Genomic DNA, 22,193 nt, shown 5'->3' with positions numbered 1-22,193 from the left:
ATCTATCTATCTATCTATCTATCTATCTATCTATCTATCTATCTATCTATCTATCTATCTATCTATCTATCTATCTATCTATCTATCTATCTATCTATCTATCTATCTATCTATCTATCTATCTATCTATCTATCTATCTATCTATCTATCTATCTATCTATCTATTCCGTTCCATTCTATTTTATTCCGTTCCATTTCATTCTATTCTATTCTATTCTATTCTATTCTATTCTATTCTATTCCATTCCATTCTATTCTGTTCTATTCTATTCTATTCTATTCTTTTCATTTCATACTGGGCTAAAACAGTTTGACCTTGTTTAATTGATAGTTTTCCATTTCATCTTAAAAAAACTAAACTCACAAACGCTATCAGGGCTTCAGATATATTTTGCTAATGTAATTATAAAAATATAAATTGTCATATTTTTCACATTTGAGCTTTTTGTTTGTTTGTTTGTCTGTGTCGCGTGCTGCTGCCACTGTGGGTCAGATCACAGCTGTGAAAGAGTAATCCAAATGTTTTTGGTTCTATTCAGTTTATTAAACTAACTAGTTTGGAACTAAAAAGAGAGCCAGCCCATTTAACCCCTATGAAACAACATCAACGTCACTCCAACGCCCCACCGTCGACCTTTGAATACCACCGCCCCTCCGGTGAGCCCCAGACAGTAAACCGAACGCTCTCTGTAAACAAACCGTTTAGAAAACACTTCCGGGGATGTGTTTGACTTTTTTTTTCTCCCTACTTTGTTCTGAACGCAAACTTTGTGTATAAGTCAGTTAGAAGCTGTTAGACATGAGGAGCTGAAAGGAGGGCGAGGAAAACCCGACAGGCAGCGAACCGAGGAGAGGAACTATAGAAGGGAGGAGCCGCTTTTTAACAACCCTGCAGGTAAAAAAAAACTCTGAACTGTCCGTTTGTCCTGGTTGTGTTGCTGCTGTTTCGCTTAAATGTGAAAACATTCACTCATATTATATATATATTTTTTTTAATTAGTATTTTTACTTTTTTTGCGGGTTGAACTGTTAAATTGATGTTTATGTGGAAGTTGAGTCCATAAGTGAAACGAACGCACCCTTCTGGAAACTTGATCATAACTGTTGTTCTTCATTCATACATGTAGTTTTCATCTTAGCTCTTTATGGATCAACTTTATTGATAGTTAGACACATAATTGTCTTATATGAGGTGATTTTTGCAGATTTATTTAAAGGTAAACTGTCTTTGCTGCAGGCTGCTTCTCACAAACAGTTTCTCTGTGTTTTTATAGTATCTAAATATGATCTATCTGCAGGATATTGTGAAAATAGGCGCAAAACAAAGACAAAAACAGAAGTGAACAGTGAAATTCAGCGTGCTGTGCTTCCTGCTGAGCATAAGGCTGAATAAAGAGCATACAGGTGTGTGTTTAAAGTTTCCAAGCATTATTGAAGTTAACACAGCTTCTATGGTTTAGTTTAGTAGCTCTGTGCGGAAGTCCAAACATCTTCCGCACAGTTTGTGCTGTCAGGTATGTGTGCTGCACATGCTTGCTGCAATACAATAGATCTTTTCACCAGGAATAGTTTGTAGGTCAAAGGTCAGAGTTTTCAGTTTTATTGGCTCATCAGAGATGAGGTCAGAGCTCAGCAAACATACAGTAAAGTCTCTTCTTTATAACCGCTGACAGGAAGGTGCATCATATCAGGCCACTTCAGCAGCATCAGGTCTTTAAAAGAGGTCTTAAAAACTGATTCAAAGCTTTCTAAGGAAAACCAGTTGATTTGCATCGACTCATTGACTCGTATGCAATCTCTCACACTAAGCATGCTTGTAGCGACAGTGGAGAGGAAAAACTCCCTTTTAACAGGAAGAAACCTTCAGCAGAACCAGGCTCAATGTGAGCGGCCATCTGCCGAGGCCGACTGGGGTTCAAGGAGACAGAAGCAGAGATACAAAAAGCAGCTGTAAAAGGCGGCCCTGTCCAGGAAACACACTCTCCATGTCAGAGGATGGAGAGAGCACATCCAGCCAGTCACGATCAGAGAAACAGGACAACACAGAAAAAACAGGCCGATCTCCAACATCTATAAAGAAAGGTGTTGATGCCAGCAGCACAGCTGATATTTATCTCCAGGATGGTGTCACAGAAAAAAAAAAAACAGATGAAGCTACTATGAGAAAAAGCAGAGAGAGCAGAACGTTAGAGATTGAACTAACAGATTCTGCACATTGGGAAAATAGAGATAAAATGATGAAATAGGGGTCCCTATGTCCTCCAGCAGTCTAAACCTATAGCAGCATAACTATAGAGATAGCTCAGGATAACCTGAGCCACTCTAACTATAAGCTTTATCAAAAAGGAAAGTTTTAAGCCTAGCCTTAAAAGTAGACAGGGTGTCTGCCTCACGGACTAAAACTGGTAGTTGGTTCCACAGGAGAGGAGCCTGAGAACTAAAAGATCTACTATTACTAATAAACCAAACTTTTTTTTTTTTTATCATTTTATTTCCAAAGAGAGAACTGCTCTGGTATTATAACTTGAAGGAATAGTACACCCAAAACATGATTAGCCTTCATTTTCTACTCACCCCCATGCTGAACAACACTCTGGAGTACTTTTTTGATATCTCAAATGCATCTGGAGATCTGGGAGGCTTCTTGCTGTCTGCTGACATTCAAATAATGGAGGTCTATGGTGCCCGAGACAGAAAGGTCCATAAAAGTCCACAAAAAACGTGTCAATATTCCTCCATACTGCTCGTCCAATGTATTCCAAGTGTCCTGAGTGGGTAGCGTCCATAATTTACTCGAAACGAAGTCATTTAGAATGTTTTTAGAGCATAAACAGTAGAGTATAGGACTCCCTAAAAGCGCGCGCATGCACGTTCACGACGCTATGGAAGCCGGCAGACCAAACCAGATGAAAGTGCGCATTCAGCGTCTGCTCTTCCAATAATGCAAGCGTAGAAGAAGAAATGTGCCGTTTACCTGTGCAAAGAAAGAAACAACGAAAGAAAAATGTCTGAGGACTTCAGTGTTGAGGAAGAGCATGAGTTCTTTGCCGAGCTGAATGCGCACTTTCATCTGGTTTGGTCTGCCGGCTTCCGTAGCGTCGTGAACGCGCTCGTGCGCGCTTTCAGGAAATCCTATACACTACTGTTTATGCTCTAAAAACATTCTAAATGATTTCGTTTCGAGTAAATTCTGGATGCTACCCACTCAGGACACTTGGAATACATTGGACGAGCAGTATGGAGGAATATTGACACGTTTTTTGTGGACTTTTATGGACCTTTCTGTCTCGGGCGCCATAGACCTCCATTATTTGAATGTCAGCAGACAGCAAGAAGCCTCCCAGATCTCCAGATGCATTTGAGATATCAAAAAAGTACTCCAGAGTGTTGTTCAGCATGGGGGTGAGTAGAAAATGAAGGCTAATCATGTTTTGGGTGTACTATTCCTTTAAAGGTGTAGAGGAAGATCTGTTATTTCCGGGTGGATCATCAGAATAAGTGGTCCTCCTAATTGTCAATCATTCTGGTGATATGTTTTAAGGCCGTCCTACGTGCTCGTCCTGTTAGATATCTTTTTCTGCGCATGCACACTTTCCGGCGTATATGGTAGGGAGCTACGGTTTCAGACAGATATTGAAGCTCACCTTTCTCACCGCCGTTCTTTGAAAATAGCCGAGGGGTTCCACGAAGTGCATGAGAAGAAAAGAATGGCTTCAGAAGAGGCAGATATATCCCAGAATGCTTTGCATTGAGAACTAAGCTACACAGCTCCTTGTGCGTGGAATTGTTTTTACAAAAATACTAGAAGCTGACTGAGTTTTTATCTTTAAATGCTTTTTAGTTGAAAGTGAAAGAATTTGAAGTAGCCTCAATGATCTGTAATTGTTTTACTTTATGTTTTTTTTTTTTATGTACCTGACATTTAATTTAATGTATCTCTGGTTATTGTGTAACTTTGCTGCCTCTTGGCCAGGACTCCCTTGAAAAAGAGGTTTTAAATCTTTTTAAATTTTGTTCCTGGTTAAGTAAAGGTTAAATACAATAAAAAGAGAGCTCTCCTAGAAAAGCATTATGGGATTTGCCATCACAGCGTCCCACTGTCGCCATAGACTGTCGCTACCCGACAGCGGCGACTAACAACAAAGATGGCGCAGGCACTGAGCAGTGAAGGAGGAGTTAGGTGACCAACGGGGAGCAAAAAGCAGTGATCATCTGTCCAAACGGTCAGTGAACTGAGTTCACTATAAAGTTCACTATATATTCCCCGCTCTATATAGTGACTGAGGGATTTAGTGGTTAGGGTGGACGTTCAGAAAAAGTAAGCTTTTATTAGTGATGCAAACAGCAACTTTTAAACAAAGCGTGCACAGGCCCATTTCTCCTTGTGCACACACGTTTAATAGGCGTTCCCTCTTGGGAGCGGGTGCAGGGTTGTGCATGTGCATTTTTTTTTTAAGTGGAGAGGGCGGGTCTTTTCAAAAATTGCCAAAGTCCTCCACAATACCTTTCACTCCTATTTATTTAGCAGTGTTTGCCTCTTTTTAGACTTTAAATTTAAATTATAATTTTTTTGAGATCGATGATCAACCGATACTTATAAAACTGATCTTTTCCACAGATCTTATCTACCTCTGCAAAGGTCTGAAAATCGATGCTCTAAAGTTTTATTTCTATTTCAAAGCAGTCATTTCAGAAGTTTTGATCGTTTCACAGGTACTGATTAATGCTTTTCAGTAAGAAAATATGGAAATATTGTAGGATTCTTGTGATTTTATAACAACTGAGAGGCATGTCAGGCTTTTTAAAGATTAGGAATCGGTGATCGGCCTGAAACCTGCTATCGGTTCTCCTCTATAAAAGAAGATATGCCTCCGTTTCAGAAATGGACCCATACAGGGTTTTATTTAAAAGGCTGATTATTTCTACAGATGGTTTTTGGTTGATTCATGTAGCTGATGTTTCTTTTTCTTTCTCCATTTACATGGTAAAAAATGACGTAATGGTTAAAAAATGTTACACAAGTCTAAGTTTAAACAGAAAAAAAAGAAACATTTCTAAACAAATCCAACAAAATAGTAAATTGCTGCAAATGGAGGGAATGCGAATGCATCCACTTCAGGTGATTTTAGAGCATGGCTGCTGAACGCACCAATTAATCACATGTATCAGCTGATGTCAATACAACAAAGAAATGCTAATATTGGCCAAAAATATCAGTCTGTCTCTGCTTATTTTTTTGGGAAATTTTTTTCTCATGAGGTTCCAGATTCAGCCCACGGGTCTTGAGCATGACCTCTGTGGCGAAGACGTTACCTCACCGCCGTCCTGTTAATGAAGGCATATATTAACCTATGGGGCCAAAATTGTTGCTTTATTATTTACAAATGTGTGTGGAGAGTTGTATATCTGTATCCCGATTTGTGCGTGTGCAGGGGGATTTGAAAATGTGTAAATGAAACTGTAAATGTGTGAGGAGATTTGTGTGTCTGTACAACAATCTGCGGGGTAAGAGAAAAAAAAAACAATCTAGTTAGAAGTACTATAAATAAGGCATTTGCCGAAAAACGGCAAGAAAAATACCAAAAAAAAGTGACGAGCCACCGGAACTGCTGCAACGCAGCCACTGCCACAAATTGAGCTCTACCCTGCTGCAGCCTGCGAGCCTGCGCCCAGGGCAGCAAATCCAGATATTACAGATACAAATCCTTTTACACATTTGTGCATCTCACACGGCAGAAGTGTAGCAAAAATCACGTGTGTAAAGAGAGCCAACCGAGAATCCGCTGGACTTGTAACCAATGATGTGTCTTTTTTTCTGAGTGTTGAAGCGAAAATACTTCGGACACAGTGTCTCTGTGTGTGCTTACAGATTGTTCTACACATTTGCAAATCTTACTACAGATTTGTAAATCTGAATAGAGATTTGTAAACCGCAGTACATATTTGTAGATCTGAAGACAGATTTGTGGATTTTTTTTTACACATTTGCAAACCAGATTACACACACACAAATAGTTTTGCACATTTGCAGGTTGTTGTACAGACACACAAATCTCCTCACACATTTACAGATTCATTTACACATTTTCAACTCCCCCTGCACACGCACAAATCGAGATACAGATATACAACTCTCCACACACATTTGTAAATAATAAAGCAACAATTTTGGCCCCATATTAACCCATCATAACTGCAGGGTTTAACAGGCTGCCTCTGACTCACAGGGTCAACTCTGGAAAAATTATCTAGAAATAAGTACAAATTTCTTAAATTAAGTGTATTTACCCTTGATTTGAGTAGGTAAATGAGATGATTTTTACTCTTAAAATAAGATAATTAGATAATATTCACTTGAAATAAGACAATGTAATTGTGTTTTCTTATTTTAAATCTAAATTGTCTTGTTCCATTGGCAAGATGTCTCTTTTATCTCCTCAATTCAAGAACAAATGCACTTATTTTAAGAAAAAATAACTTATCTAGATTTAGATTTTTTTTGCAGTGAATCTGTGAGTTTTCTATTCTTCATTCTCTGAGTTTTAGCTTCGTTTTCTTCGCATCCCACCAGTCTTTGCTCTTAGAAGTGATGAGAAGTGTTTTTCAGGCTCAATGGCATAACGACACAACAATAAGCCCGTAAGCAACATTATCTGGGTGGGCCCCATATGAAGAACAACACTCTGGATTACCCATAATTCCAAGTCATATTGTTAAAAACTAGAATACTCAAATACATCATTATTTTAATATCTCTATTGCGGTTTGGAACATATTATATGAATGTATTTTTTTTACTAACCATCTAATGAACTATACACAGTTAATAACATAGTAATTAAAAGCACCACTGTCTGCTTTGATATTGGTGTCATGTTTCTATGGCAATCAGACGTCCTAGTCCACAATTGCGAAGGGGGCCAACCAGGTGTCAGTGACGGGGCCCCTAAGAGGTCAGGGGCCCGAGAGCTACTTTAGTTTCTGCTTCCGAATATTTAAGCCATTGTTCAGGCTGCAGGATGCGTTTAAAGTTATAAGATTGGATGAGATGAACAAACCTGGATACAGATATTTGGTGTAATACCTTTCTAGGCCACTGGAGGGAGACAAAGAATGTGATGTTTGGGATGTTTGATAGGATTATTCAGAAAAATGAGGAAAGAGCAATATGAGTGGGAAATAGTTTTCATCTGTGACTCATTGATCATTTAAATAAGAAAATAAAAAGATTCCACCTTTTTCTGTTTTTACTAAGAAAATATGTTAATAAAATTTAGTTCCTGCAGCAAAGGCTGTACTTTTAATGACATTAATTTACCAGAATCAGAATTGCTTTATTAATCCCTTGTGATAAATTCTTTATGAATGATATTTAATTAAATGAATATAAATAAAAATCCTTATTGCTATAAAAAATTTTAATGAAAGCTTTTTATACTCCATCCAGTTTCTTTTAAACGAATCATCCTGAAGGTTTTCTATTCAGACTAAAACATGCAGGAAAAACTCTAGAAACTAAAGTCTGAAACATTGTGGGACGTTTAAATGTAAAAAGGTTTACAAAAGGGGAAAAATTTTTATTTTCTAATAATTTTTAAAGATTTTTTTTTATTTATAATTACAGATTAAATATGTGACAGCGAATACGACCTTAACCGTTCACAGATTTTGGCAGTTTGACATTAATCTCCCTGATATCTGAAGCCTAATTTTCATCCTAAATAATGTTTTTATTTTTCGTCCTTTTTTTATTATATTGTCATCTTCTGGTTTTGGTCATTTAGGGGAGGAGGTGGAGAATCACAGGCCTCTATATAAAAAGTTTGAAGTCAGATTTATGAAAATGTAGCTGACTGCTTTTTGATCCAGACGAGTCCAAAATGATGGAGGCAATGGATGAGAAAGAAGACGCCACTGCGGCGTCCAACGCCACTGCGGCGTCCAACGCCACTGCGGCGTCCAACGCCACTGCGGCATCCAACGCCGCTGCAACATCCAACGCCAGTGCAACGTCCAATGTCACTGCGGCATCCAACGTCTCTGCAGCGTCCAACACCACGGAGGAAGGAGAAGAACTCCCTCCAAAGGTGAGAGGTCACGAGAATGCTGGTTTGAAACTGAGACAGAAGGAAAAAAGACGATGAATACCTTAAAAAGCGATCAACAATCCGGTTGGATTTAACCTTTGCTGAGTCGCTCTCTGCGTCATCCGCTGCTCCTCTGTCTCCATGATGCGACGCTGCAGCTACGAGCCCATGTCCTCTGATCCCTCCACAGCTGTGGGCGGGTCTTTGTGTTGTTGTGAGGACAAACCTGACCTGTTTCAGAATCCAAACCACCAACATCTGTCGGACGGCTGTTTCTGTGACCTCTGACCCCTGGACATTTGACAGCAGGGAACAGACACAACAACCCCTGCTGCAGTCTGATCAGGTTCTTGATTGGTTAGCTGTGGCGACCCTTCACAATAAAACTCTGACTTCTAATTTAAACAACTATTTGTTGTTTAAATTAGGGTGCGTTCACAGACAGTTGGAAATTAGAGATTAGAGAGTAGTTGGAGAAAAATAAGATTTTGGTCTGTTTACAGTCAGTTAATGTTAAGTTCATATCTGGGACCCTTGGTTTAAGGTTGGTTTTTTGTCGATGCGTGTCTTCAAAATGCTTTAAAAAACAAATCTGGAAAGTGCGGTGTGCATTTCTTGTAGAACCACCTTCTGCTTTGATTACAGCTGTAAGTCTTTGGTGCATTGTCGCTATGACAGCACAGAGGATGTCCACCATCATCTATTTCTGAGGCTTGGAAAATATTCCAGTGAGTTTAGGTCTGCACTTTGACTAGACCAGGGGTCACCAATAAAAAATGAGCGGGGTCCGAATAAAGAAAATCCTCAACCAGTAAAGGTCCGGAGACATTTTTTTATTATAATCTGTTACTTTAAACAGAATTTAACACTGAAATAAAATCAGGTTTTTATGCATCACTGTTAAACAATGTTAGACTTTTGAAATAAAAACATAAAAATAAAATAAAAATTTTCCATTTTTAAATCTAAAGTGTTTTTTGAAGCAGAGAACAACAATCCTTCAGTTTGGTATATAGACAATTTCCTGATTCACAGAGAAGAAGAAGTGACAAGGATGCTGCAAATGGAAAGTCACTGCCCAGAACTGAGTTGAACAAAAGACAGACAGGTTTGCAAACATTTGAGGCCGAGTTTTGACGCCAATTTTTAAATATTGGTGGTCAATGCAGCGGAGGCATCAAACAACTGTCAGGGAGTAAAGAAATATGGAGTTACAGAGTGATGGGAGAGATGGCACGCTCCAAAAGACAAGAAAAATGCGATTAACACAAGAAAGCTTATCAAAAAATAGCAGAGCTGCAGGTGAGAGTAGGAGTGACAGCGAGCGCAGAGGACGTCTGTGAGTATAAAGGTCTGGTTATCCTCCCGCAGCAGTGTGTCGCAGTGAGCTTGTCGCAGGTATTTTTGATTTGCCCCCAATATTGAAGCGTGGTCTGCGCTATGCTATTCCACGCCACAACACAAGAGGGACAATCACGAACTAGCTGTGGGTCTCGATACGGCAGAGGTGGTGGGAGCAAGTTTGTGCGACAACTGAGGGACATGAGGGTGAAAAAGTGTGAGGATCCAGGTGGAAAAAGGGTCCCAGCGTTCTCACACACCTCGCTCTTCTAGCTGCTCCATCTTCATGAGTCGTTTTCCACAATGGCGGTCATAAAAACAAAACAAGCCGGTAAGGTATCAAACAGCTAAAACACGCAGCGCCATGGTCAGATTTTAGGGAACACTCACGGGTGAACTGTGTGTCACTGGATGCCCGTATACACGCTTCAAAATAAATAAAAAATCTGCTTCATGCCTGCGACAAGCTAACTGCGACACGCTGCTGCAGGAGTATACACAGCCCTAAACCTCATGCAGGTTTGTGAGACGTTCAGGAGCAAAGTTCAGATTGCATTTGAGTTGAAGTGTTACGAGATTTCAATTAAATTTCCCCCCTACTGTGGGTTCTTTTTTTTTTTTTTTTTTACTTTTTATTGTTGTTTAATTACACAAATCTTTCAGTGTAATATTAATTCGATGAAATTCTTAGCACTTAAATATGAAATAGTTTATTTCTGTCTTGTTTTTTTTTTCTTCTTATAATTAGTGTGGTCCTATATTGGGGTCAGTACAGTTTGTCAGTCAGAATATTCTGATCCAGATTTCAAGGAATTGTAATCCAGTGAAGGGATGTATAGGCTGATTGACGATTCGTTAGATATGCATGTAAATGTTTGTCAGGGTCAAGTTAATCTGAGTGGCTAATTAGTGGTTAATGGAAACTGTCAGTGACTAAATGCATGACCTGTTTGCCCTCTACAGCTCCCTCTACAGGAGGCAAACAGCAACTGCAACCACACAGAAGAAAGCAAAACGGAGGGTTCAGCTAAGGCTGCAGAAGTCCCTGCAGAACCACAGCAGAGTGAAGGTAAACACTGGATGTGAGGCGTGGACCTTCGTCTGCAGGATTAGCATTTAATGAATCGGGTTTAAACGAGTTTCCTCGTTTCTGAAAGCTGGTGGTCATTTTTCAGAACCTCAGTCTCCAGAGGTCGCCGTCACGCCACAGAAACCCAACGGCGGACCCGTAGTCATTGAAGCCGGCAACAGAAACCTAGCCAGTGAGAAGCTGGAGAGGGTCCGCAAGTGGAGCATCAGTAAATACAAGGTGGGCGGAGCTTAAAGTAGCAGGTTTATCCTAGGATAGCAGGTCTGGTTGCTAGCGACGTCTCCTCTGTTGCAGTTTACCCGGCAAGCTCTGGCTGAGAAGCTGGGCAGAGGCTCCCGTACGGTGGACCTGGACCTGGAGCCGCGCCTGGAGCTGCTGAAGGATGACCGGCAGCGCTACGACAACATGACCAAGCTGGCTCAGACGCTGGCCAGTCAGTTCGCTTACTTCTCTCTCATCGAGAAGGCTCTGGGGGAAACCTTCAACGAACTCAGCTTCAAATCCAAGAACCTCCATGTGAGTCCTAAAAAAAATAAAACACATCCTCCTCATCATCGCCACCCTGACTCAGTCAGATTTACCGGGCTAAACTTCACGTAACGTGTCTGCAGGTGGAGTTTGGCATGAACGCCGAGGCCCAGAAGTTTCTGTCCAAGAGCACCGACACTCTCACCTCGGCCATCAACTCCTTCACCTCTGACATGGACACGCTGGTGAACAAAACCATCGAGGACACCATGATCAGCGCCAAACAATACGAGGTTGCCAGGTGGGTGGAGCCTATACACACACCGGATCCTTACTCTCAGCTTTCACAGCAAAGAAGCAAAGAGGAGGATCTGTTCCTACAGAATAATGGGCTGAACATGAGGGCATGCTGGGAAATGTAGTGCATAAGGAAGGAGTATGATAATGTAGTGTGAGCAGCATTTCCACAGAGTCAACAGGATTTCTTTTTAGTTTGATGTAGAAGCTTTATGATATGAACAAACAGGGGTGGATTTACCAATGGGGATAACCAGGCAGTTGCCAAGGGCCCCAAGTTCTTGGGGGCCCATTAAAACTCCTTTTACATGGTTAATAAAGCTACGCTGGAGAAGATTTTCTGTCATCCACATCATAGTCATTCCAAAAAAGTAAAAAAAACGTTTTCCCTTTTTTGGTATTAATACAACTATTCCTTATTTGTGATCAAAATTTTGTTTTTTGATAAAATTGCTTTAGCTAAGATGCCATTAGAAGGCTAACCTGACTCCCCCAGATGGATTTGCTCCGCATACCCATCTGGAAACCTTCGGTTGAAGTAATTTTGGGAAGCGGCGAAAATACTGGTTAGCTGATTGGCCTATGTTGGTGATAGACGGGCCAAATAAACCAATCAGATCAACGAAGCATATGAAGTAACAGAGCGACAACGAAGAGGAGCCAATTGATAGATCAAACTCTTGCCGAAACCAGTCGGGAGAAGAGCAAAAACATCTTTTCCTCTGAGAAAAGCCTCCAGAGCAGTGTTTTGCTCTTCTTTCAGTGAAGAAATACTCTGTAATTCCCATAAAACTTGCTCGATAGCCACGCTAACGCTAGTTTCATCGGTTGAAGCCGCCATGTTCTTTAGACTGAACTGTCGCGCTTCTCGTTGCGACACATCTCAACCCGCCTCAAAGCCAACACTGATTGGACGTTCGTTTGGTGAACGGCTCCAAATTTTCTTTAACGGAGAGTCTCCAGACTGATTAGCGAGTGAAATCTTGAAAGCTCGCGAGATCAGGACGGTCTCACGAGGCTATTAGAAGGCTTCAGTGTCCACCATATTGGATCAGTCCGTTTCCTGCATATATTCAGAAGGGTCCAAACAGACAGCTGCAAACCATTTGGAAACTGTGCGGAGAGCAGTGTTGCCAACTTGGCAATTTTGTTGCTATTTTAGCGACTTTTTAGACCCCTCAGCACTTTTATTTAAAAAAAGCGGCTAGCGCCAAATCTAGCAACTTTTTTCTGCTACTGGAGACCTTGGCGACAACAAATAAAAGCACCGAACTCTGCTCTCCAGAGCAAGTAGATTGGTAACCCCGCCTCCTGCTCTCCTCTATCTTGTCTGCTGTCATGATTCATGCAGCTATTATTTCATTCAAATGAAAAATGGAGAACAGATAAAAGCAGATCATGGCTTGTCTGCAGTGAAAAGAAGGACTGGGTTATTTAGTTTTGCCTTTTTGGAAACACAGGAATGAGCAATCAGCTACTGTAACTTAGAATGGGCTTAGTGATTGGAAAAAAAATCTTTCATTCCTTGTGAGACAGCATGAAATGTCAGCTGAGCACATTGCCAATATGAAAAGAACAAGGGACAAAAGAAAACAGAGAGGAAAACAACAAGAAAAGGGATAAGAAGAGAAGGACAAAAGGTAAAAAACATAATCTATGTCTATTCTATTAAATTTCTCTATCTGTATAATGGGTCTGTTTTATGTGTTGTCTTCTCAATTCAGAATACCTCCTACCTGTCTTTGCCTAGGGCCCCAAAAATCTTAAATCCGCCCCTGGTAACAAAGGCAGATTTATTCAAACATGTCAATGAGCTGGTAAGGCAAAGCGATTGGACGAATCTATAGACTGTCAACCATCAACTTCAATATTGTTAGTTTCTGTTTTTTTTACGGTGATTTAGTTTTTTGGGTCTAATGCTGTTTTTAATGTTACACACAAACTCCTTCTGTTGAGTTTTCTTTCTCCAGTGAGTTTTCAACTTAAACGTAAGACGGAAAGAAAGAACAGATCTGAACCAGCGACAGGCTGTTTTTACTGTTTTTTTTTTTTTTTTTCTTACTGTGTTTACAGGTGGCTCCGTCTGTTAGCGGTTTTATTTCATCACAACAAATACAAAATAAAAGAGTAAAACATGAGAATTCTCTCTTCCAGTGGACCCGTTTGCTTCCCATAAAAAAAAAAAAAAATCTCTGCCCCAGTTTTCAGTCTCTTCAGCCCTGCACATTCAGATAAACGTATTACGGTTAACAAAATAACTATTATATCTCATAACACAGTCAGAATAGCTGAAAAAGAGGAAACTATTTCCACTGAACCAAAGTTCTACATTTTTGACAAGAAAACAAGCATGTTGACCTCATTGTTATATATTAGCAGCAGTGCAGAAGATGCCCTCTGAGGGGGCGCTTCTCTCTACTCACAGGCCAAAAGGAAATATTATTTAAAAAAAATGACAAAGGACTTTATTTCCTCACTCATTAAATGTACAAAGCTGATGTTTTTAGAAACATTTTTAAATAAAGCTATGCACTTTACAAAACAGATTAAATTACCTTATAAACCTATGATAGTTACTTGTTATCAAATGTAAAAAATATAATTATATAGCCTAAAATTCAAATTTATAGCAACCAATTATTTATTCCTGTTACAGTAGATCAGTGGTTCCCCAAACCTTTCTTGCTTGGTCTCCCTTTGATTTAAGTGTTCACTACCCCTCCAACCAATCATTTCCATGTCTGACCAAAGAAAATTTTACTGCAGTAAAACATTGCAATAGAATAAACTAAAATCTCCTTTAAATTGCCAAACTACCACTTTCAAAGACCTGAGTGAAGTTAGCCCCCCACCCTCTTCAAATTAGACAAAATTGGTGTCTAACGTTTGTGCTGGTTTGTGCAGCAAAAATGTTTGTTTGTTCCGCTATCGTTTTTTTACAGGTTAAAATGATATAATCATGGGTTAGCAACTTATATGGTTGACCTTTGATGACATCTAGAAAACATTTCTTTATATCTTTAAAATGATAGCGGCACAAACAAAAATTTTTGCTGCACAAACGTTTGACACCAATTTTGTCTAATTTGAAAAAGGTGGGGGGGCTGGTTGACCTTTTGACCTTTACATTTTCATTAATATCTTCAAAGCCAAAGCAGCACAAATGAAAATTTTTGCTGCACAAACCAGCACAAACGGAGCTGAGTTCATTGACACCCATTTCCTCTGATTTGAAGAAGGTAGGGGGGCTGGTTGACCTTTCATGACCTCTAGAAATATTTCTTTATATCTTTAAAACAATAGCGGCACAAACGAAATTTTTTTCGGCACAAACCAGCACAAACGTCTGACACTAATTTTGTCTGATTTCAAGAAGGTGGGGGGGGGCAACTTCACTCGGGTCTTTCAAAGAGGAATTATTTTTAGTTTAATTATCTATTCCATGGTGTGTCAGAATTCCAAATTGCTATCAGTGTGTATAGTTTTAATTTCATCTTAAAATTTGTGGTTTATGGAGTTATTTTGTACTATTCTCCTCCTGCAATTACATTAAGTTCCCCCTAGGGGGAGGTGCCCCCTCTTTGGGAACATATTTTTAATGTAGGATTATGTAGGCACTGTAGGGATAAACATCAATTTATAACACGTTCAACACTGTGAGATTATTAATGGCTTAAATTTTTTGTTTGAGACTATTCCTTTAAGACTTTTTCGGCTTGTTTACATGTGGTGAGCATAACTGGTGGAAACTTTATCTGGAAAACTAAAATGACTTGGCAGGTTTACTCAATCCTTCGCCACTGATGTCTGTTGAGGAGCTGTTTAGAAACGTAACGTTTGTGCTCCTTTATCCCACCGTGTCAACCCTCTGACGTCCAGGATCGAGTACGATGCGTACCGAGTGGACCTGGAGGAGCTGAACATGGGCCCACGGGACGCCAACACCCTGCCTAAACTGGAACAGGCCCAGAAAACCTTCCAGGGCCAGAGGGAGCGGTACCAGAAGGTCCGAGACGATCTGTCCGTCAAAGTCAAGCTGCTGGAGGAGAACAGGGTGAGAGGGTTATGGCCTGATGGACAAATACAGTCACTCTACCTGTTTTATTGTTTATTTAATGTGACGGGATTCAAATTAAGCAACAGACCTGACCTCTACCTCCTCATCTGTCTGTCAGGTGAAAGTCCTCCACAACCAGCTGTGGCTGCTCCACAGCGCCGTCGCCGCCCACTGCATGTCCTGCCACAGTTTTCTGGAGAAAAACATGGAGCAGGCAGTGGAACACCTCAACAACTCTACTGAGGAGGCCCCCTCCTGGCTGGAGGAGAGTTGACGCTCTGTGGGATCAGTTTAAGTGACTTTAAGAGGGGTGCAAAAGGCTCTGGTGGCTTAATGCTCTGGACGCTGTTAGTTTGAAGAAAAGTAATTTATTTCTGGGTCAATGGGACATTTGGGTAATTGTAAAATTAAAAGTTCTTGATTTTTGAAATATTTAAGAATGTATTTTGTGAAGAAAGCGGAGCGTTGTTGAAAACACGGCCCTCTTTGTTTCCTGGATCCGTCTCGCTGCGTCGTTCACTGATTCCACCTAATCCTTTGTGAGGCACTAAGCTTTTCTTTGAACTTTAAAAATCTGCTGCCGCTGCAGTCAGAAACTCACAAAAGGTCCCTGAAAAACACAGCTGGAAAACAAGTCGAGAGTGGATTAGTGGATCTGAATCCTCAGCCGATTAAAGCCCGCCCTTCTGTTTGCGTTTCCCTTATTGGAAAACTAAACATTCACACAGAATTAATTTGCTACTTTTACCTCTTTAAAAAAAAACAGAAATACAGCTTTTAAAAAATTAACCCAAAAGGAGAAAAGCCATTCAAAGTATATGAATAAATGATGATAGAGGGAAATTATATTAATCCTGAGCGGAAACACAAGGGAAGTAAATGTTCTGTTAGGAAATATCAGAACCTGTGAATCCAACTTCTCAGCTTTAAAACCTTTTTCTTTTTGACCACTAGTGGTTTATTTTATACCAACTCTTAATGTACAGTGGATTAAAGCCATATCTCAGCTGGACTTCTTTGATGCCAAAGTTTTCAGGTTTATTTTCAACTCGCTAGGATCAGATTTAGCATCGCTAGCGCTCATCTAAGTGGACCAAAGACTAAAATCTATCTTTTTGGACGTCTCAATTCTTGAATATCTTCTTCTGACATCCACCAGAAGAAACATTGCTGCAGGATTTTCCACAATGTTTTATAATATATCAATACTTTTTTTTGTATCCACTTTCTTGAAGCTTTTCTACTTCAATGTTTCAATGTGCCAAATCTTATCGATAAATCTCTTTAACCATCAGAAAACTGCACAGCTTCTCGCACCTTTAATAATCATTAGATGTAAGTTTGAAAAGTTTATTTTCTTTATTTGTTCTAGATTAGTTTATCTGGTCTAATATTAAAAAGATGCAGGTGATTATTTGCTACAAACCAAAAATCGGACCAAAAATTTCACTATACGCTGACGATGTTACCGTCTTTGTAGCTTGATAAAGGTTTACTTTAACAGCGGTTTTCCATATAATTGGGAGAAATAATTTCTTTCTAATGTTTCATTAGACAATCTATTAACTTAGTAGGGGAAAATGAAGAGTTTATGCCTTGAGGTTAGGTAGGCCTTCCCTGGATGAAGCCCCTTTTATGGGTTTTGTGAATTATAAGAATGGTTGGTTTGCAGCAAATTTTGAAAACTTTTTTTTAGAGTTTAGACAATCCAACTGCTGCCATAACTACAGCATGTTTGTTTTTGTCTTAAAAACAAAACCAGTGTGAGTGGTTTTGTTCAGTTACCCAGCAGGACACTTTAGGAGCCTCTTCCAGCAAAGATCCCAACCAGCTTACAGTTGCACCATGGCCTTGGTGATCTAACACAATTCTCTTTTCGACATTGCTTAAAGTTTGGCTCAGAGCTTGGTATACTGTTCATTTCAACACTCTAGCTTCAAGTTTCAGGAGACTGAAGCGCCCCTTGCACCATTAAGGACGTGTTTTAGAAACTCTGTGGATCTCTCCTGCTCTAAACTACATGATAAAATCCCCACTATATCCTTATGTGCTAGAAAATGTCACCAATGACTCTTCAAACACTGTCCACATTCAGGTGTTTCTATCGTTTTGTAATAATATGATGGCCCCCCCTTGGCTTTCTCATACAGTCACACTCTGCTTGGTAAATGGCTTTACAAGGCTTTCTCTGTTTGGGAATATATTGTTGTTTTATTTTCTTAAGACCAGGATGTTATCTGAGCAATTTTTCTTTACTTAAACCTTTGAAAGGTTCGCTGAAAAACTGTGCTTTATATGTCTGGGACCAAATGGAGACTCGAATATTTATGATTTATGTTAAAAGTTAAGGTTTATTTAAATTGTTTTGCAATCTAAGTTGTTTTGCTTATTCAGTTGATTTCAAACTTTTCTTGTTGTTTCTGTATTCATATGAATGTTATTCCATTTTTTTTCTGGTTTACCACAAAAAAACTACCATCTATGCAACGACTGTGGATCTTTTTGTGCAATAAAGTTCCAGCTTAGTGATGCTTAAGCTGCCAGTTTCTGACACCGAGCTGCCTTAAATAAATGGCACCTTATAGACGAGATTAGATTAGATTTATAGGTTATAAAGGTGCAGTCAGAGAGGGAATCTGGCAGATTTAAACTGCTTGATTCTATTTTTTATATAATAAAATGTTGTAAATCCCAAAGATTTTCTGGAATATTTTGTCATTGGTTGATCTTCTTACATACTTGCTTCAGTATAAATCACTTTTCAAATCAAACTGGGGGTTTGTTTGTCTTTCTTTGACACCTGGACTTATTTTGCATTACATTTTTTGGTGAAATGTTGATAAAGATATTTTTGAACAAATTATAATATTTTGTCTTTTTTTTATTAAACCTTAGGGTTGAATCTTTTAAGTTTTTCATCATGTCTGCTTTTTAAAACATGCATAAAAAGACATCTGTGTGGCACATTTCTGTTGTTTCCCTTAATCTCAGCTTTTTAAAGGGTTCATCAGGGTTATTGTTTAACTGGTTGAAGCAGCTGATCCGTCTGTTTGCTTTGGTATTTTACCCTGATAGGGGTTTTCATCCGGGTAATTTAATTTTTTCCAAAACAGTTTTGCAGCATCGACAGCAAGGATGGTTGTTTTAAGGGATTTCTAGCATAAGCTGTTGATGCATGTATCATTTCCTGGATACACTTAGCAGTAAGATATAAAAGAAAGGAGACAAGAATGCACCATTTTCGGGTATTGATGTGTTTATCCTGCTAAATGCACTTTTTCCATCAGCTGCATTATAATGTTAAACTTAGCTGTTAATCTCACTGGTTTTCAGGTACTTTCCTCTATCATACAGTTTGGGTTTTCCTCCTCATCCTAGCTTTCACTTTGACGTCTAAACTGCACTGCGAAGAAAAAAAAATCAAAAATCTTTTGGTGTGAAAATGGGAACCTACTTTCCTGAAAGTGGCTAAATAAATGCAAACACCCCCTCCTGTTTCCTAGAAGTCAAGGATCATTTAAGGAGGTTCCAATTTTCCCAAACTGTTACGTTTGATTGAGAGTGAAATAGATTTGCTTTAACAGTATTTCCATTTGCTCTGTGCTAACAGCTCCCTTTAGATGTTAAAGCAGTTTTACAGGGCTGCCATGATAAACTGTTTACTCTTAGGGAAGAAAAACTTCACAGAGAGGTGGATCTAAAAAATAAATGACTTTCTTTTGTGACAACTATTTGAATCTCTTACAATTTAATCATTATTCCTAATCAAATGTTCATCATTTGTTCTACATCTAAAGATATTAGTGCTGTTAATCTTGTTTCTTCCAAAAAAACAAAACAAGAAATATATATATGAAATATAGGTTTAAAATCACATTATAATACAACACCATGAAGAAAATAATATATCTAACATTGTCTAAATCTGTCCTTTTGGTCTCCGGTGGGGAAAGCTGGCGTCTGAATACAGTAATTATAGGGGAGGTGGGGGCTCCATTCTACAGTACATTACAGAGACAAACAGTCAGTAGTGGTCAACATTAGTACTTGAGTAAAAGTATCGATACTCATAGTCAATCTTACTTAACTACAAGTAAAATTTACTTAATCAAAAATCCACTCAAGTTAAGTTATTGAAATACTCACTGTTGAAAATGCTTAAGTATTTAAAAGTACATGCATTTAAAGCTACAGTGTGTAATTTTCAGCGACATCTAACGTCCAGACTGCAGACCGCAGCAACATGAACATCTCCCCCCCACCGCTTCTCCCCCCCAACAGTACGGCGAGCGTTACGGGACAAAATGTCTTCCACGACGTCCGCATCACCTACCTTCTCAAGTGATGAGGTTTGTTTACATAGATAATTTTACAGATAGTATTTCATTAGTCTGTGTAGGGTATAGATTTCATGTAGACTTAAGATAATAAATATACCCGTAATGGGCGATCTCGCAATCACTAGTTTGTTGGCTCTGCACTGCCGTAGCGCAAAGATGTCTGCCTCCATGGCTGCGAGACCCGCTCCTATGTAATTATAAATAACGTATTCTAAGGCAACGCAAATATTAAGGTTAAGAGGCTGAGCTCGTAGATGATGATAAATAACATATTTATGTATAATATATTACATTTCTGACTCTATATCCCTGTAATTATTACACACTGTAGCTTTAATAGTACTGAAGTAATTAATAATAAGAATTAAGTTTTTGAATATGAGTACATTTCTGTATATTTTTCAGATTAATTTTAAAGAACCTTGTAATTTTCAGAAACAGCCTGATGAATTCATACATAGAACCTACTGCAGATTCATCACCTCCTGGAAAGAACTTCAGCATAAAAGCGTCCCAAAAAATAAGGGCAGTTATTTTGATTATAACTTTGTATTTGGAAACACAAAAAAGGAAAACAGGAGTGTCCCAATCCTCCTCACACTTCACTATAAGATAGAGGGTTAAGGTTTAATCCATTACCACAAATAACCGCAATCCTACTAAACAACTTGGCCACATGGCAACAATTACCGCCTTAATAACATTCTAAACTACTAATATCTGCTCTGAGTTTCTCACATCTGTGGAATGCCCTGCAAATATCTAAAACAATACTGTCCAATTTCACTCCTACAGGGCTGATACGTGTCTTGATCGTTGAAATTGCATTAAAATAAAATAGAAACAGTGGATTACAGAGCTAAGCTGAGCCAAAAGGAACAAGCAACTTCCTAGTAATGTAGTGGAGTAGGAAGGACAATTTTTGACTCTGAAATATATTGGTACCCCCACAAAAAAAGACTCAAGTAAAGTAAAGGGTACTCAAAAAAAGTACTTAAGTACAATAATCAAGTAAATGTACTTTGTTACATTCTACCACTGCAAACAGCCAACTAGAAAGACCCATGCTGGGATTTTAACACAGGACCTTCATATTCTGAGCAACGAGTTTCCATTTATATCACAATGCAGCCCTAAAGATGGTGTATCTGAAGGTAAAAACAGTGAAACTGATCCGTTTTGAGGTTCTGCAGGTTGTTTGTTCACTCCAGAGATTGCTTCCTGCATACTCTGGTTATAATGAGAGGTTATCTGAGCTTTTGTTGCCTTTCCATCATTTTGAACCCGTCTCTCTATTTTCTGACATCAACAAGGTGTTCTTTACGCCCAGAACAGCTGCTCTCTGGATGTCTTCTCTTTGTCTGACCGTTCAGAAATGCTCGTGTATAGAAATCCCGGCAGATCAGCAATGCCTGACCTGCTCAAACCAGTTCAGTCGCCTACATCTTCACTCTGCCCCACTTTAGTTCTCTGTTTAAACCCCTACACTAAGTGCATTCAGTTAAATGCTGATTTTGTACTTGCATAAACAAAAAATTGTACCTAATAAAGTGGCCGTAGGTGTATATTTGTTTTATCATTAAAGGTCTGAGACACATCCAATGAAAAAGCATCTACATGAATGCCTATAATGACCACAATTAGTCTGCAGTTTGAAGGTCTGGGATAAAAGGGGATTCCAGTGAGTCATCAACATGATTCAGCATTAATCAGTGAACAGAATCTAAAAATAAAACAGCGGTGCCAAACTGGAGGATTTTTTTTAATGTTCCACAAAAACAGAAAAACCAAATCCTAATGCAGGGTTTAAACCCGATGCTGAGCTTCATCAGAGTGTCGTAGAGTTGGTCTGTCTTTAAACACAGGATGAATGCAGTGATTTTTAGACCAAAGCTCTGGTCTGTCTGAGCCTCCGCCGCTCTGATTGCTTTAGAAACAGACGATTATCCACCCGGCAACAACAACAGCCTGCGCCACTGTTTGTCAGTTGGAGTCTGTGAATGACTGCATCCTGGCGCATTTCTTTCAGCACTCCACTGCCTCATTATCTACTTGGAGAAAGTTTGGGACAAAGAGTCACATCAGACCCTAAGAGAAAAGAGTTTATGAAGCTGGCAAGACTAAAAGCCCAATAAACTCATTGTGTCTGTTGACATTATAACCATTATTGGCTTAATTGATTGATTGATTGATTGATTGATTGATTGACTTTATTGATCTCACAGTGGAGAAATGTACTCGTTACATCAGCTCAAATAGTTAAGAAGAAGAATGTGCTAAAGGAGGAAAAAGGTGCACACTGCAAAAACATTCTACAAATGAGTAAAATTGTCTTAAGTTAAGTGTATTCACCTTTAATTCAAGACGGAAAATAAGATGATCTGCCAATGGAATGAGCATTTTTACCCTTGAAATAAGATAATTAGATATTATGCACTTGAAATAAGAGACTTCAGTTGTTCTTTCTTATTTTAAATGTTAATGGTCTTATTCCATTGGCAAAGTGTCTCAC

General features: G+C 39.1%; 1 protein-coding gene across 5 annotated transcripts; it reads left to right on the top strand.

Annotated features, from left to right (window-relative positions):
- Window positions 1-654: 654 nt before the first annotated feature.
- Window positions 655-18,112, top strand: LOC119798715 (arfaptin-1-like). 5 transcript variants are annotated; one of them, XM_038308285.1, is made up of 9 exons: window positions 655-896; window positions 7,871-7,923; window positions 7,996-8,088; window positions 10,393-10,498; window positions 10,605-10,738; window positions 10,814-11,035; window positions 11,131-11,288; window positions 15,164-15,338; window positions 15,460-18,112. In XM_038308285.1, exons 2-9 carry the CDS (start codon window positions 7,882-7,884, stop codon window positions 15,613-15,615), a joined length of 1,086 nt encoding a protein of 361 aa, XP_038164213.1. In that variant the 5' UTR covers window positions 655-896; window positions 7,871-7,881; the 3' UTR covers window positions 15,616-18,112. The 5 variants fall into 5 exon arrangements, with proteins under 5 accessions (XP_038164213.1, XP_038164212.1, XP_038164211.1 ...); XM_038308284.1 differs by having other exon boundaries at window positions 7,871-7,933; window positions 7,988-8,088; XM_038308283.1 differs by having other exon boundaries at window positions 7,871-7,951; window positions 7,988-8,088.
- Window positions 18,113-22,193: the final 4,081 nt, after the last annotated feature.

The sequence above is a fragment of the Cyprinodon tularosa genome, unplaced genomic scaffold, assembly GCF_016077235.1.
Source record: "Cyprinodon tularosa strain WSP-4 unplaced genomic scaffold, ASM1607723v1 ctg633, whole genome shotgun sequence".
In the NCBI taxonomy this organism is placed as follows: domain Eukaryota; kingdom Metazoa; phylum Chordata; class Actinopteri; order Cyprinodontiformes; family Cyprinodontidae; genus Cyprinodon; species Cyprinodon tularosa.
This window is presented reverse-complemented; position numbering and strand designations above follow the sequence as displayed.